At 43.8% G+C, this 18073-nt stretch overlaps 2 protein-coding genes across 2 annotated transcripts in view; one reads left to right on the top strand and one right to left on the bottom strand.

The window, feature by feature from the left end:
* Positions 1-6437, top strand: part of vwa5b2 (von Willebrand factor A domain containing 5B2) — a 44003-nt gene extending 37566 nt beyond the window's left edge. The window contains exons 19-26 of the mRNA XM_083782711.1: positions 830-952; positions 1215-1361; positions 1644-1772; positions 2709-2759; positions 3329-3443; positions 3945-4068; positions 4491-5030; positions 6092-6437. Of these exons, the coding sequence (XP_083638837.1) occupies positions 830-952; positions 1215-1361; positions 1644-1772; positions 2709-2759; positions 3329-3443; positions 3945-4068; positions 4491-5030; positions 6092-6364 (1502 nt within the window). The 3' untranslated portion in view covers positions 6365-6437. The remainder of the gene's footprint in view (positions 1-829; positions 953-1214; positions 1362-1643; positions 1773-2708; positions 2760-3328; positions 3444-3944; positions 4069-4490; positions 5031-6091) is intronic.
* Positions 6438-7666: 1229 nt separating this feature from the next.
* On the bottom strand, positions 7667-17837 carry alg3 (ALG3 alpha-1,3- mannosyltransferase). Its single transcript, XM_083781650.1, has 9 exons — positions 17494-17837; positions 15558-15657; positions 15215-15362; positions 14559-14719; positions 13830-13950; positions 13263-13468; positions 13020-13095; positions 12090-12235; positions 7667-10920 (listed from the first exon to the last, which is right to left on the bottom strand). Exons 1-9 carry the CDS (start codon positions 17687-17689, stop codon positions 10731-10733), a joined length of 1344 nt encoding a protein of 447 aa, XP_083637776.1. The 5' UTR covers positions 17690-17837; the 3' UTR covers positions 7667-10730.
* Between the last annotated feature and the right edge of the window lie 236 nt (positions 17838-18073).

Raw genomic sequence — 18073 nt, 5'->3', positions numbered from 1 at the left:
TAAAAAATGACAGAGAATTTTCTTGGAACTATCTCTTTCAGATAGGCTTTTTTTATTGCCTATTGCCTAACTTCATGGATCAATTTCAAACCTTTTGCAGTAAAAGTAAATCTCGGGACAATCCATTTCATGAAGGGGACATCCTAAAGATATGAAAAAACTATGTCCCGTTTTGTTATACCTCGGGGAGGGGTATAGTCAACTTTTGGGGCTTTTGGCCCTCCACTATTAAGTATTCATATTTATTATTACGTATCATTCACGGTTTTGCGTAATATTTGCATATTATACACGTATTACACGAATTGTAAAACGCGGCCGTTCGATTGATAGAATTGTAAAACGTGGCCGTTTGACTGATATAATTATAAAACTAACAAACATAAACATAAACTGAGTTGCAAATCGAGTGGCAAAACTTTTCTGCTTGAAAAAAGCAATTTCCGAGTGTGATGATGATGTCATGCGCATACCCTCTATACTAGCAGATCTACAATCTCACAACACGTCACACTGCAAGCTTGTAGATCGGCTATTTTCAGAGCATGACACCTGCACACAACCAAGCATGAAAGGACTTATCTTAGTTCTGCTGGATCGCTTCTTATCTCTACTATGGCATCCACTTTCAACACCCACTTTATTATCTATTCTAGCTAGCAGTGCAACTCATTGTAATGACAATGCCCTGTTTTTTCTTTTCTTTTTTCCGTCTTTGTGTTTTATTTTTCTTAATTTTTTTCTTTTTAAAAGAAAATCCTTAATGTCTGTGTCTTTTGTCTTCTGAAAAATGAATATGAATATAACATATTCATAGACGAAGGAGAAGAAGGAGATGAAGGAGGCGGAGGAGGAGGCGAGTCCTGGGAGGAGATCATTCACCAGCTCACCGCTCGCTCCGTTATCAGAGACTTTGAGAAGATGGCGGAGAAGGAGAACGACATCGAACACGGTGAGCGTCGCAGGATGTCGAATCTGCAACGTCTCCAATATTTTCAGAATCTAATTGACCACTTAAGCCCTATTCAAAAACATAGTAAACAAGCCCAAATTGATGAAATCAATTAATTACCAGCTGCATTATTGTCTGCGCGGGGCTGCTATAACTGCCCTTGTGTCAGTTTCAGCGCAGTAGTTTAGGTAGGAACCTATTGTGTTCTGAGTCGTTTGTTTATACCGGACATATTTGCATAATGCTTCTTTTCTCCCCCCAGGGCCGGCTAAGCGGTTTCGCATGAAGGCCATCCAGACCAGTAAGAGTTGTAACATCATCTGCATGTACACTGCCTTCAAGGCCACCGGGGGCAGCAGCAACCCCAGCAGAGACCTGCCCGACGGCAGCGGCGAAATCAAAGCTACAGGTGTGTGTGCGACTGTGCGTGTGTGTGTGTGTGTGTGTGTGTGTGTGTGTGTGCGCGCGTGTGTGCGTAAAAACTGCTAAACTATTGATGTCATGGCTGCTGAGCCAGCCTGACGGCGTGCCGCGGGTTCGACTCCCGATCCCCCTCATCTCTCTCCCCATTTTCCTGTCAGTCTACTTTCAACCTATATCAATAAAGGCAGAAAAAGCCAAAAATATATCTTTAAAAATATATATATTGATGTCCTCACAAGTATAGTAATCCGTGCGTGCGTGTGTGTAGGGGTGCGTTTGGGGAACAGGAGGAGCTCTCAGTCAGGCAGCAGGAGACAGAGGGCCTACTCTGTTGGTCTGGGTCGCCGTCGCTCCAGTAAGGACAGCGAGGAGACAGAGGACCTCTGGAACTCCACAGGTACAGACGCTATAGCGCCATAACACGAAAAGTAACATGACACATGTACTTTATTAAAGTTATATTGTAACCCAGTGGTTTTCAACCAGTGGTCCAGGGACCACCAGTGGTCCTTGAGGGGGTTCTTTGTGAAATTGTGGACACAATCTTGTCCAACGATGACTAAATATGCATTCGTTTTGGGTCTGCGAGGCTAAATCTCATCAAATGGCGGTTGAAAACCTCTGTTGTAACCGATATGCTGTTTATTTGAAAGATATGTATTTAGTATAGTTTTTGTTTTGATTGTTTAGTTCTGTCGTTATCTTGTATGTGATCAGCAATACCAGTAACCAGTGTAAAACACATATTTTTGAATATTGTAAGTATATTTGAGATGGTGTCGTATAATCCAGTGGTTCCCAAATGTTTTCATGTCAAGGACCCCCAAATTGACACTCATTAGCCTGCGGACCCCCATTTGAAAATAAATGCCATAAGAGAAGATTTTTACGGCTCTGGCAGCGATTTTCACCGATTTTCATTTCAAGGACCCCCAGGTTTACCTGAATTAGGCTACGGACCCCCATTTAATGGCATTTCTATCTCTGGGACCCCAATTTATATTGTAAAATCAAAGTTAATTGAACTCTGAGAGTGTACAAATGCACCCCACTCTCATTCTCACTCTTTGAGTTACAGACCCATAAGGGTCCATTTGGTTCCTAATTATCATTTAGCTGGGGACCCCCTGGAACTCTCTCAAGGACCCCACTTTGGGAACCACTGGTATAGTCCCATGACGCCACGAATAAATGGCATTCATTCATTCATTCATTCATTCCTTTTTTAATTACTTAACATGTAACAGTACCGTTTCAAAGTAACGTCCACATAACAACACAGATCGTGCGTCATTATTGTGCTGTTATTGTTGCCTTTTCCCCTCTTTCTCAGACAGGGATGACACTCCGGCCTCGCCCTGTAGCCTCACGTCTTGGGATTCCAGTAAGTGCTGCTCTTTCCTCCAAATTGCTCAGAAAAAACAACAGCAGCAATATGATTGGTGTAGTATCATTTACTATGAAAACCTGCATCTCCCGCCCATCCGTCCGTCACCCATGCCTCCATATATGGTCATGCCTCGTGACATGTCTCCATATATGGTCACACCTCGTGACACGTCACGCCACCAATATATGGCCATTTCGTTATATGAAGATCACGACACTGACCTCATAACCCTGGATAGCCATACATGGAGAAGACTGGATCATCACCTAGATCTGCATATGGAGCCGGCTACTCTACATCTGACCTCAAACTCTTAGATCTCCATATATGGAGCTGAGCTGATCTGACATTCCATTATGTTGATCCCTCCCCACCCGTCCTTCCTGTTCTGACATTCCATATGTTAATCTGACCTCAAGCCCTCGGGGCGTATTACTGGTAATAGGTTATATCCTACTGTACTGTATGTGTACGACCGTCCCCCTGTCAGATTCATGGGGTTGTGTAGTAGTATTATAATAGGTTATAACCTACTGTATGTGTACGTCCCCCCCCCCTGCCAGATTCAGGGGGTGTCGTCTACCCTGCCACCAGCCCCTCTGCCATGTCCACTGGTCCCTCCACACGCTCCCAGCGCTCCGTGGAGAGCAAGTCCATGGAGAGCTTCTTCACCTCCAGGTTTACACACACGCATGCACGCATGCGCATGCACATGCACATGCACGCACACACACACACACACACACACACACACACACACACACACACACACACACACACACACACACACACATACACACACACACACACACACTTTAACCATTATTTATGTCCACATAAGGGAGATGCATACAAGTACATAATTATAGGTGCATTGGAGTTACTTGGACAAAATCATGGCATGTGCTTTCAAGGTACGCCAGGCGTGTGACATGTCACTCAGTACTCTATGGTTATAAGTAACAACGTCTCCGCCATATATGACGGCTGCCAATTATAGCAGAGACACCACAATACTTTACCACCCTTTTTGGGCCTCCCAAGTTGTTGGAACCCTCTAACAACCAGTCTACTCTGTGCGACATATGACCATAACCACAAATCAGTTTCATAATGTAACTACAGTACCGAGCACTGTAAAAATCACACATCCATCCAGGTGTGTCTCTGTTCCTCCAGGTTCCCTCTGGGCAGACTGAGGTCCTCCATCTCGTCAGGAAAACAGGTTCCTCTGAAGTCCCACTGTCTGTCTGCAGAGACGGACAAACAGGCCGACGCGGAGGCTCCGGACTACCTACCTCTAGTGAGACACACGCACGCACGTGCACACACACACACACACACACACACACACACACACACTAAGGCTGTCCCCAAACATTCAAGGTTCGAATGTTCGCTCGTTAGGGTTGGCACTCGAATCTTAATTAATGGGTTTGAACCATTTGTTTATTTTATTTTAATTTCTTTATAAAAATATATATCTTTTCCTTTTTTATTTACTCGAAAATATATCTTGGCGAGAATGTGATATGAGCATGTCAAAAAAAGTAAGTTTCTAGTGCATTCCTGTCAAAAGTTATGTCTATCTCCTTGTTGTGCTGTCCCTCTCCAAAATCCCCTGTGCACATTAATTTGGTGATGGGCCTGCAGCCAATCAGCCAATCATCAACAAACACACACGCCATGCCATGCCCTGCCGTCTGCTCTGCTTTCCCCGTGCAGGTGCGTCTGCAGCTGGCGTCGGGAGCCTTCCTGCTGACTCAGATCTACTCGGAGCGCATCCAGATCCCGCTGGACCGCCTGAGGAGGGCGTCGCCCTACAGCCTGCACCGCAGCAGCCTCAGCCCGCCGTTCCGATGCACCTCCCCCAACGCCCCTCCTCCCCCCTCCTCTGTCCTGGCCGCCGCCGCCGCCAAACCCTGCGCCGGCACGTCGTCGTCGTCGTCGACACCCAATCAGAACGTGTGCTCTCCTCCGTCGTCGTCGTCGTCGTCCTCCCTCATCGTCATCAGACCCGCCCCTCCCTCGGCTCCTCCTTTCCACCACACGCCGGAGGACACGCCCCTGACTCTGGACCCCAGCAGGAGGTGGTCGTCTCGCCGTCGGGAGCGAGACCCGGCGGTCACCTCGCCCTCCTCCTCGGACCTCCTCAGCTCTGAGGAGGGGGGCGGCTCCCCGGAGCTGCCGGCCGGCGGCGGCCATGGGCAGGCGGACAGCGGCCGCGGCTCTGAGACGGAGGCGGGCTCTCCGGTGGACGCAGCCGTGGCAGAGTTCCAGGCAAGGGTTTTTTTTTTATTGATTGATTGAAATATTTATTAACAGTTTGCAGAATTACAGTTCATTTCAAGCAGAAACTCAATACAAAGACTGTTAACTGTGAGTGGACGACGCAATTGAGCATTACACTTGTTTACAACAGGGTCCACCATGTTCAATTCATCTCTAAAACATTTAGAGATGTACAAATAGACACTTCTATATAGTTAAAGAACAGAACAGGAATTCATCATCATCAGGTTATTATAGTTGAAGGGTCAGGACGCCTAAAATCTGCCCAATAGGAGACACGGGGAGAACATGCAAACTATAGGTACTACCTTCACAAAACACATGCAGTAATCCTGGTCTCTAAGCTTCCTTCCCCTGGCCAAACCGGGGAAAACAACTGGATGGAAGAACGTGTTCCTTCCACGCGCTACGTCCAACCAGGGAAACTCCCCCCTGTCAGGTGAAAAGAAGCGGCTTGGACTCCTCATGCATAGAATGAAGCAGGAGGCATGTTGGCAGAGTGCCCAGGATTACATAGACAATTGACACTGGGTGAAAAAATGGGTTACAAAAATCACAGTGATCACAAATGATTATGACCCAAAATCACTTTCTTAGATTTTAACAAATATAATTGTGTCCTTTGTGATAGATATGCTATAGTACAATTTGCTCATATGCTTCTGGTTTCAGAGCGTTCTGCTGTTTTTTTTATTTCTGTGTAGAAAGATATTTGCCACCACTCAGATATGCCTACGTCAACGTCGTAGTAATCGAACACATTGAGCAATGTCAACACATGATCAATTCTGATAAAATAAATGATGAGGGCGGGCCTATATATATATATATATATATATATATATATATATAGGGCTAGTGTGTTTTGTAATAATAAAAATCTATAAAGTAACTAACTTTCATGTAATTGTATTGCAGTAGAGTAAAAGTACAATATTTGCCTCTGGGATATAGTGAGAATAAGAACAGCACTTACAGTAAACGTACTTGGTGAGTTTACACCACTGCTATAACATTGGTGTGTGTTCCTCCAGGGGAGTGGCGGGCAGGCCCAAGGGGACCTGGAGGGCTCGAGCTGGGCCACGGCGGTGGCCCTGGCCTGGCTGGAGCACCGCTGCGCCGGGTACTTCATGGAGTGGGAGCTGGTGGCGGCCAAGGCTGACTTCTGGCTGCGCGGCCAGGAGCTGCCGGAGGGCGTGGACCTGGCCGGCCTGAAGGGAGCCGCCCGGCAGCTGTTCCTGCTGCTGCGCCACTGGGACGAGAACATCCAGTTCAACACGCTGTGCTACAACCCCAACAACATGTAACATACGTGTTACAACTCCACTGGGACGAGAACATCCAGTTCAACATGCTGTGCTACAACCCCAACAACATGTGAGCCACTGGGACGAGAACATCCAGTTCTACATGCTGTGCTACAACATGTGACATAACGTGTTACAACTATTAGGGTTGGGAGGAGGAACCGGATGGAACAGGTTATTTTTTTTCTTTTGTTCTGAGATTGAAGAACCAGGAATCTGTTTCTTAGGGAAAGAACTTATTATATAAATTATGTCTATATATAATTTATGTTCCGTTGTGCAAAATCAAATTGATTGAATTAAATCAAACCAATCGATTATTTAGAAATATATATATAGCATTTTTTTGGGGGGGAAAGTATAAAATTACTTTCTTTTTCTTTTTTTAAATAGCTTACCTTAGGAAAATTAAGTCCAGTTTCAACCTGTCATCACTATTTTGGTCTTTTTCCTTTTTCTTCAAAAATATACTGACAATTAGTACATACGTTCTACCCATTTTCTGTATTGTTGCCCGTAAGAATGAAATAGTGTTTAAGTGGTTAATCAGACTAATCAATTCAGTCAATTATATTTAAAGAAAATGCTTTTGTGTTTGACAGAACAACCGGAAATCAAATAGCTGCACTCCTCCTAGTTACATCCTTGATTTCACTTCTGACCTGTCTTTGTGACGTCAACAACAACACTACATTGAAACATTACATTGTTTTCATTGCAGGGCTATAAGTCTCTCTCAAGCCAGACAACTACTCCACAATCTCCAAATGCTAGTCTGTAACGCCTCCTGAAAGACGTCATTACCGTTCACGGAAAAATATATATTTACCCCTTTTTCTCCCAAATACTAAAATTCAAAATGTACGTGACTGCAATTCAAAATGTACGCGCCTGCATAGACTAAACAGAAGTGGGGTGGAGGCCGGACAACTGCTGTAGTTTCAGTGATTCCGTCGCACACACTGTATGAGGGAAGTATTTGAAAATTGTTTGAGTCAATTGTCTGGCTCTGAGACTATTGCAGGGCTAACGGACGACACGGTCGTAAGAACTTCTACTAATGAATGGTATATTCTATGCGGGAGAATAACCCCTTACTTGACATACCAAAGTGTCCTTTTAATAAAATAAAATAAAAAGATTATGCAATCAACACTATATGCCTTGATTACATGTAAAGACTTTTAACTCAGTGATTTTAGCTCATAGCCATCATTTGTAGCTACTTCGCCAAATTATCATAATTGAATGATACTGAACTAGTGTCAGTTTGCAAAATAAATAATCAATTGTTTGATTACAGAGATGTTTATTAGTCTGCAAAATAAACACAAACTTGGAATTCAGTCCACGTGTCATGTGTAACAAAACATGCATAAAAAAAAGAAAAACTAAACCAGTTGTATCAAAGCTGAACTGGCAGGTCGGCTCACTACAAAACATTCGTGGTTTCAGTCTAATGTACAGCTATAAATCAATGAAAAACAAACGACGACAGAAAGGTGGCGATGATTGTCAGCAGCTTATATCCGATTTACACTTGGTTTCGTACTGTCACACCTCGGAAATAGAGAAATAGCTGATCCACAAGCTGACAATGTCTTGGTTTCATACTTTCACAACGAAAATACTGCATCGTCAGATTGTAGAGCTATTTCCTAGGTTAGACGAATTTTGGACCAATCTGGAAAATAAATGCTTACCATTAGCTTTCCTCACAAATGTGTTCATAAAGGTGTCTACGATCACCTCAATTTGTTCCAACCCAACTCCCTTGGGAAACTTTAACAGCTGCTGAAAGTTGGGGTGCCATTAACAACCAATATGCAGGCATGTTTCTGCTTTAAGTAGCATATGACGGGTCAAACTATAGAGGTTTTTCATGATTCTTAATCCATTGCAAGCATTTGTTTTGGCAATCACAAATTAGCCCTGCAAGGAGTGTTGTTCGTGCAAAACAAACGCTTGCAATGGATTTAGAATCATGAAAACATCCCATAGTTTGCATATACAGTAGGTTGTGGTATCCCAACTTTCAGCAGCTGTCAAAGCTTCACAAGGGAGTTGGGTTGGAACTAATTCAGAGGTGATAGACAACTTTATGAACACGTGTGAAGAAAGCTACTGGTAAGCTTATTTTTTTGCACAATACATCTGGAAACCTATTGGCAATTACCGAGCAGACATTGGATTTAAAATTAAATAACTGGTGTAGCCTATAGTGTTATGTGCGTGCACGTCGCTGTCTGGTGGAAACAGGCTCTTGTTAATACCTTTCATTGGTTAAATATATGTATAAAACCCAGACACACAACTACTTTCAATTTCACTTAAACCTTTTTAAAATGGCAAAAACATCAGTACAAGCTCACAGCACGTTGCATTGTGACACGTTGTGATTTTATAGCTGTGCTATGTTTGTGACATTGTAGTATGATGAACTGTTGAAAGTTCAGATATTGAGATACAAGGTTTCTGCCCGACAGCAACGATATACAGTATATATATACACAAACGTAACAAATCCTTTCATTAAGAGAACATTCACCACAGCAAAACATTCATGACCGCTTCTCGGCCCCTAAAAAAAGAGAAAACAAACAAAAGAAACACCTGAGAATACTTATTCGTCTCCTTGCCTCCTCCTTTCCTTCTCTAAAGGGCACTGTAAGTAAGTATGCTTGGAGCGACACGTTTCGGGTTTTGAGCACCAATGCGGTCTCACGACAGTATTGTACGACGTTACGTAAACAAGGAAGTGGATAGTCTCATGCATTTTCCTAAACAATCACAGTACACGGACATTTTAGTAAAAGCGTCTGCAACCTTTAAAAATCTCCCCAGAAGTACTCGAGGGCGCCACAGGTGGAGCTCTTCCACCCCGGCCCATTCTTTGTTGTTGTTCTGACGTCACCTTCATCGACACTTGTCGCTCAAAGCATACTGCAAATTGACCTCAACTCTCTCACTGCACTGCGTATTAGCTCTCCTTCACATTATAGGCAGTGAGCATCTATTAGCTCCTATTAGGCTCCATGCACAGCAGCCATATTGGACATGGTTTCCAGACTTCCTTCACATGGGATGTTTGTGTCCTAAACGCCATTAAAATGCGATTGTTTGCAAAGGGGTGAAGTGGCCCTTTAAGATTGTGTTCCATTCTGGTCAAACGGAGTCAGGGTGCATGGCTGGCTCACTGGAAACGCTCATCAGTGGGTCTCAAATTGGGGTCCAATGACCTTCATGGTTCCTTGAGGGGGTCCCAAATCTGTAACTCTTGAGGGTGTACAAATGGACACATGGGTCCATTTGGTTCATTCTTTTGTTTCATTTGTACACTCTCCGAGTAATGGGGGAGTAGTGGGATGCACACGCAGATCCGACACATCAAAGGTCTGACGTGTGGAAACCACCCGTCGCTGCCGAAAATGCGTTGGTCCAACATGTGCTGCTCCGTGCTTGCGGACCGGTTATGGTATGGTTAGGTTGTCGGTCTGACTGTCGGACCAATAGTATGTTGGAACTATAGCCTGTACCCATGGGGGGGTCCTTGAAATTAAAAAGGTTTGAGAACCACTGTGTTACACCTAATGGTACAGAGAATTAATTGGAAAGACCTGTGAAGGATGTAAGGAAGGGGCCCAATCTCTTTCCAATACGGCTGCTCTACATAAAGTCATTAAGCCATACAAGACACCCCAGGGACGTCAGTCTGCAACAGTCTGCCAGTGGAGGCATGCAAACAGGAGGGACGTTAGAGGGCGCCAGTGTGGTGGACGGTAAACAAAGTACAGGGTTTTTTTTTGTACCTTGAGTATTTGTATTTTTGTGTAATATATACTTTGATCTATTTTTTATGTTTGTTTTTTGTCCAGGGAAATCTTTGAATAGTTTTAGAAAATGTCTACTGTACATTTTAATACAGCAACACATTGACATTACAAAGAAATTGTCCCCCCGAAATTTGTACTTTCCGACAGACAGTACTCCAGACAGTACTTTAACCCATTCAAACCGGTAAAAAGAAATAGCAGATGCTCACAGCTCGTCCCTTCGTACCGCGCTGCGAGCTTGTAGATCTATTTTTTTTATATTCATTAAAAAGTGTTTACATTCATTAAAGTGTGAGGACTACTACATTTTAGAAGGCTTTTTTTTGTAGAAGGTCTTAATGGGTAACTTAACTACACATGATACAACTTTCACTGGGTAGTGCCGTAATATTTGACCAGGAGTATCATTACTTTTGACTCAAGTACAGTACACTCTGTCCACCACCACTGCTGTAGTGCGCACCAGCTAGCTGAGTAGGACCACCCCCCCCCCCCCCCACTGTGACCCGGGGCCCTGCAGAGAGGGCAGCGTATCACTGCTGCTTGGCTTTGGCTGATGACGACGATGATGTCGATGGTTCGTCCTGGGGCGGCGGGACATGGACAGCGGCCAGCCACAGCGACAACAGCATGGTGAGGTGACAGACGTGAAGCGCCGCTGAGCTGTAGTTGGTGGACGGGTACGTGTTCCACGACAGCTCGATCAGACCCAGGATCAGCACCCTGGGAGCAAAAAAAACAAACAAAAAGGAAATGTTGAAACGTTGTTGAATTACAGTAGTCTTTTTCTTCTACACCAAACATGATGTTTTTGCCCCACCTGAACATATTTTGTGCAAGGGACCCCCCAAAATGGAAGATTTGTCAGAATTCAGATTAAAAAAAAAGATATATATATATATATATATATATAGATCTGCTATTTTTTAATTGTCCATGTACAAAATATTGTTTAAGTGGTTAATGTAATTGTGACACTATACAAATAGTTTGCTGGGGGCCTCCTGTATTCATCTTTGGAAAACTGGGCAAGCCAAAGAGCTGTGATTCTAAAAACATGAATGTCAAAAAGTAATACATCTCCAATAATAATGAGTCACTTGACTGGCAAAAGAGCACCATCTACTGCTTATTTCAGGAACTATCTTCCAACAAACACATTTTGATAGTGGATGGAAACTGCATAAATTATCATTTCAATTCTTCAGACTTTCTGAAAATCTGCTTCATATATTTTTTTTATGTTTTATGGGAATCAAGTTACTGTCACAGCTAAATCTAACAGCATTATTGATGTTATTAGCTACAGTTGTGGTGTTCTTTATTTGACCCTGCTGTAGTTTTGAACCTGAACCAGAAAACCGACTACACAACCAGCCATAGGGTTTCATGACCCTTCAACCACTCAAACCAAACCACCTGTAGTGTTGGAGAGCTAGAGTTACAACAGTATGACCACTTCTTCCCCCGTCTACACCGAATATCTTTGCAAAGAAATAGCCGATCTACAAGCTCACAATGCGTAGCTCTTGTAGATCCTTTTTGCCGCTATTGTGTATTTTGGCAGGCCGTGATGGCGTCGTAATGGCAGATTTCACACTTGGTTGCATGCTGAAAAATCTACAAGCTCGATCTACAAGCTCACAAGCTTGTAGATTGGCCATTTTCAGAGTGCAACGCACTAAAAATTAATTTTGGTTCGACTGGATCTCTTCTCCACTCTTGTCCCTAACATTTTAGTCTAGTTTTTGTTGACGAAACTGGCAATATATTTAGTCTTAGTCACCATAGTTTTTATTCAGTTTTTATTTAGTTTGTCTGTGAAATAAAAAAGGTCAACGAACATTTCTTCACCATAGTCTTTAGTTAAAGAAATAAACATGGCTCCTCACCTGAGCAGGTGTGCTAGCGTCTTGACCCCGCCGCTCCACAGGAGGTAGGGCAGCGTGTGGAAGTACCACACGTAGAACTGGTAGTGCAGCGAGCGGCCGAAGCACATGCCGATGAAGTTGGACGTGAACAGGATCAGCACGATCTGTGATCCTCCGTTAAGGCCCGACACTAGATTGTAGGTCATGCACAATATGTACTGTATACGTTAGCAATAGCATCACATTCATTTCTTCACGTGTTGGTCGGTATCACTTCCTCATACAGTAGGTCAATAAAACGTAGTTAAGAGAAACTATTGTAACAGGAATTTCAGACAGAAACCTTTTACCTACTTATTTTAACTTTAAACAAAAAAAATGGTTCTTTGTCAAATGAATGCCTTACTTCGTCATACTATGTCACACAAAAATAGCTTGTAGATCTGCTATTTCTGCTGTTGACGTTTTTAAGGGGTGCTAGCTTTTGTCCCCACACGTCTCAAGATTTGCCATTGACAATGAACGGAGAAATTAGGTCAAAATTCCACTAAACGCTATTGACAGGAACATTTACGTCATATGTAAACGAGCAAATCAGCTAACCAATCATATGCAACAGGCATTCTGATTGGCCAGTATGAGATGATGTATGATGATAAGAGCGCCCCTCACTTCACACAGGTGTGATTTTTTTTATTTATTAAAGTGTCTCTTTGGGTTCCATACATACTTGGCTGATAATTATAAGCGCCTGAGACTAAATAACTATGTTGGATCCATTTAGAACCATCCTGATCCATTATTTTCTCCATCTTCTGAAAAGCAACATACAAGGTTTCCTTGCCACCCGACTGCAGATAAAGTTTGGAACAAACAGGTGACATTAATATTTCAGACAGTGCTGAACATACACAATGTATCAGCATGCTGTTGGGTAAAATAAAAGATATGATCCGCTGTGGTTTTCTCAGCAGGGGTTTTCCTCTTGCCTGGCTCCTTGAGAAGTTCCACAACACTGTCTCCAGGTCTGAGGACAGAGAGGAAGTCGAGTGTCATTCTTAGAAGTTAACTTCAACGGTGGGATTTTTTCAAATAGATTGCAAACACTTGCTTTCTACTGTTGACAATGTATCCGGAGCGATTCACAGGTGTGAAATCAAGAGTAAGTATTCCATAGCGATACGTTGGTCTTACCTCTTCCAACGGCGAAGGGCGAACAGCAGCAGCGTCAGCAGGTGGGCCGCGAGCAGCAGCAGGTGGAAGTAGCGACTCAGGAAGAGCCACTCGGGCAGGAAGCGCCAGTTGACCGTCCATTTGAACATGAACTGGCGTCCCAGGTCGAACGCTCGGCTCATGTAGCCTACGGGATTCTCCAACAGGAAGGGCAGGCCCAGCAGCAGCTGTGACGGGTGAGGAAGACAGTGATGTGTTTAGTTAGCAGGTTGCATAAACTGAATTCCATTCATTTCAGCATGGTATCAAAATCTATTTGCATAGATGTGGTTGATATAGTTAATCACCCTAAATATGGCTAGTTTTTGGCAAAGTTATGTTATGATTGGGTTTAAATGCATTTAGAAAAGTGGATTGATTTGACAAGTCTTGCCGAAAACCCCAAGAGAAAGAATGAGAAATGGCACACGCTGATACACTGACTCAATTGTTCATGTAAGTTTGGTGACATTTAATAACTACGGAGACAATAAGCCATTAAACAAGATAATTGTTATTTATTTATGATGTATAATTAAGAATATGTACCTGTATAGCTGCACATAGAGACAGTTTGGGGATCGTCCTAATGACACCAAACTCAGACAAGAGAAGGAACAGAAGGCCAGGGGCGAATAGAAGCACATTCATCTTCACAGATACTGCTAAACTGTCAGAGAGAGAGAGGACAAAGAAGTGTCATTTCAACTAGGCCAGTAGTTTTCATAACTTTACTTTTATTATCATTCTTCTTCTTCAGGGACCCCATAATGCTGAGTGTACAAAATTACAAATGGAACCAATTTGACCTGCAATTTGGTTCGGTCGGGACCCCCTCGTCAAGGAACTAGTCAACTTACAGAATCTCTGAGCTAGATCACTGAACACTAGGGAACACTAACTGGAAAGTCTAAGTATGTAAACTGTGCACTAGGACAGCATATTCTATTACGCACGTTACAGAGATGCGCATGCAACTACATATTTACTGTAAATGCACATGCCTAATGTGCACATGCACATATGGAGCCATGCACACAGCGCCTTCAAGTACCTCTGTGTGTGGTATAAATAGTGTATGTACTCCAGTGTTTTTTTGTACTGCTATTGTCGCTATTCTTTCTTTGCCGTTATTGCTGCTACAATGTCGAGGAACCAAAAGCAAAGACTATTTATATTTGTATATTGTGAGATATAACAATAACAATCTTGACGCAAGGACTACTGCAATAGGTCAGCAAGGGACTGCAATAATGACAACAAAGGGACTGTACTTGCCTGTAAATCCCACAGCCGAGGGTCCAGTGATCGTCAAGGAAGAGATTGACGGCTCCAAAAAGCAGCATCATGGCCACTGGGTCGTTGAAGAGCCGCAACACAAAGATGGAATGGATTCGGTACGACGCACAGCACACAAAGAAGAACACATAGGGAGGGACCTGGAAATAAACACATGAAGCACGAACACGCACACACACTTTATGCCTCCACTGGTGAAAGCCGTGGCCCGAGACATTATATTTTCAGGTTGTCCTTCTGTCTCTCCCAACATCTTGAACACGATATCTCAGCAATACCTTGAGGAAATCGTCTTCAGAATTTGTTTAATTGAATGGATTAGAATTTGGTGGTCTAAAGTCAAGGTCATTGAGACCTCACACATGTTTCTTACACGTCAATTGGGTGATCAAATTTCACCAAAAAGTACACTTAACTCTTCTATGTTTATTACATGAGACTAGACAGACTGGAAACCCCCAAGTGGTTGGCAGAGGCATACAACCACGAGACAGTATTTCTAGTTTTGGCAAGATTAAAATTTCCATACTTCGGTTTGCTGTATTGTGTGCCAAGAGCTAAACCGACGGTGTACTTCTGCATTCTAATAATACTGTTGAATGGTAAGTGATAGAGAAACCCCAAAACAGACATACCTTTCTGGTACGGTTGTATATCCTGAAGACCAGCAGCAGAGTGATCAAATAGAAGACAGCAAAAATGTACTGGCCCAGTCGAATGTTCACCCCGTGGCTGGTGACGTAGTACAGAGCTGTGAAGACATACACGAAGCCAGCCGGGTACCTGAAGGAAAACACAAGGACAAGTTCATCTGAAGTCACTAGGGATGGGACGATATGAAGATTACTTGGCACGATAGATGTGGCAAAAATCATTGCGATTGACGACATCACCGAGACAATCAAAATACGCTTAAAACATCCTAATGCCTACAGGTCTCAACCACCACTTTGTGTCACGTAGTGATATGATACTCACACCAATGGGCCTGTGTCTCCTTTCAGCTGGGTGTAGTCGTAGGTACCGTTAATAACTCCCTCCACCTCATCCATATAGGCTTTCCAGTCGATCTCCGTGTCTGCGGGAAGATATTCAAATAAATCATGCAAGTGACCTACAAAGCAGGTGCATGCGGCTTTGTCAAGCGTCTTTCTATACGAACACTATTATATATATATATATTTTTTTTTTAAGATTATTATTATTATTATTATTTTGCCTTTATTGATAGATCAACAGTAGCTTGACAGGAAATGGGGAGTAGAGAGAGAGAGATGGGGGGGATAACACGCAGCAAAGGTCGTCGAGATCGGGCCTTGAACCCACGACATGCTGTCTGGCTGAATTGCCAGCCAGCACAGGCCTGTCAGCCTTCTTTTCTTTATAGTTTTTAACCCATTTTTCACCCCTGTGTCAATTATCTAATGTGATCCTGGGCTCTACACACCCTCCGCCAACCTAGTCCCCATATATGGGGGACATGGGGAGAGCAACAGACTTGAACTCATGCTTCCTTCATGCCTGAGTGTCCAAGTTGCTCCTTTACACCTGACAGGGGGGAGTTTCCCTGGTTGGACATAGCACGTGGAAGGAACACGTTATTCCAACCAGTTCCTTTTCCCCTCCATCAGGCACTCCGGCTGGCCAGGGGGAGGCAGTTAAGAGACCAGGATTACTGCATGTTTTTTGTGAGGTTACCTACCCTAGGGGACACGGGGAGAACATGCAAACTCCACACAGAAAGGCCCTTTCGCCAACCCCACCTCGGGTATGGGCACTGATGACGCAGAGGAGGAAACACGCCACCAGGACCCACAGCGTCCCGAGCAGGAATCGAACCCAGAACCTTCTAGCTGTGAGGCGACAGCACTACCAACTGTGCCACCAGCAGGCTCTTTCTGCCTTGTTCCGCATTTTTGGAAAAAAGTAAAAACAAACATGATATGCCCAGTCACCATGCTGCACCTGTGATGTTCCTTTTTACTGGAACAAAGTTTAAAATAAGAATTGAATTCACAGAATATCAATACGAAGCAACTGGAAAACACATTATTTCAATGGTAGTGGATGGAGAGAGGATTTTTGTCCAACCACGAAACGGCAACCAATGGGTGCGAAGAGGTGAATTGGCCCCGTGTTCAGGGGAGGGAAGACATGTGGGCCAGGGAGAGTGATATTTGTCATTGCACATAATCTTATGGGCTGGGGGCCTGGGCCGTCACCTGTCAGCAGGGATTGGCAGGAAGAAAGATCTGCGCTCCTCACTGGCAGGTGAGTAAGTGACAACAACACAAGTGTGTTGAGAGATACTGTACCAATTGGCATAACGATTACGAAATTGGGGAGAAAAGGGAGTAAAAAGCACCACAAAAGTGGCTTAACTGCACTCTTGGCAACAACCTTGATTCATAATTATGATTAGGACAGTTACAATGATTGTTAAAAACGTAATTGTTTCCATTGTGGTCCCGTGTATTCAATGAATATCAGGAGATTTAAAGACATACATACACAACTTAACACAAGGCATAGTCAACAGTAAACATTGGTTGTGGTAGTAATTTCTGGTGGCGTTAAGCTTTAATAGGGGGCTTTTCTAGACATTTACACATTGCAGACAGCTGCAAGTACTCTTTTATGACGGTTTTGAATGAGGGTATAAAATTACTCTTTTGATGGAAGGAAGAGCATTCCACATCCTGCTGGCTCACTGATATAACTAATTTGACCCCAATGTGTGCTGCTGCTGAATCTTTACTAGTGCAACAAGAGTGCTGTGTGACTGTCTGTCTGACTGTGCGAGCCGGGCGGGTGCTGCTGCTGCTGGCTCCCCCTCCATTCAAAACAAACGGGACGGATTTAGCCATGCGATCATAGCAGCATGCTAACGGGACTTAGCATAATAATAACTCACACGGGACAGTGTGGATGACCCACAAGTTGACGCAGATCTCCAGCAGCCACAGCGCCCCGCACACCAGAGCCGTGTACTCCGCCTTGAACAGCACCAGGTGCTTGTCCTGCCACAGGGCGCGCAGCCACGTCGCCGCGGGACCAGGGGGACCCGCCACCGGGGACCGTCTCCGGCTCACACCGCCTCCTGGTGCCATCTCTCTCTGTGGTCTGACTGACTAGTGGGACTAGAAACAATCACTGACTATATGTGACCGTACTCCGTAGCGAGAGAGGAGAACCACACTACACTCAGTGACCGGAACACGCGTGTCAAACAGCCCGGAGTGGACTGGACTCCCTCCTCCTCCTGTCACCAGTGTTGCCAGATTTTGTGAGGGAAATAAAGTAAGCAGTGGTGGAAAAGGTACTGATTGATTGATTGATTGATTAAAATATTTATTAACAGTTTGCAGAATTAGAGTACATTTCAAGCACAAACTCAATACAAAGACTGTTAACTGTGAGTGGACGACCCAATTAAGCATTACACTTGTTTACAACAGGGTCCACCATGTTCAATTCATCAAAACATTTAGAGA

The sequence above is a fragment of the Protomyctophum parallelum genome, assembly GCF_964188405.1.
Source record: "Protomyctophum parallelum genome assembly, chromosome: 14".
In the NCBI taxonomy this organism is placed as follows: Eukaryota; Metazoa; Chordata; class Actinopteri; order Myctophiformes; family Myctophidae; genus Protomyctophum; species Protomyctophum parallelum.
This window is presented reverse-complemented; position numbering and strand designations above follow the sequence as displayed.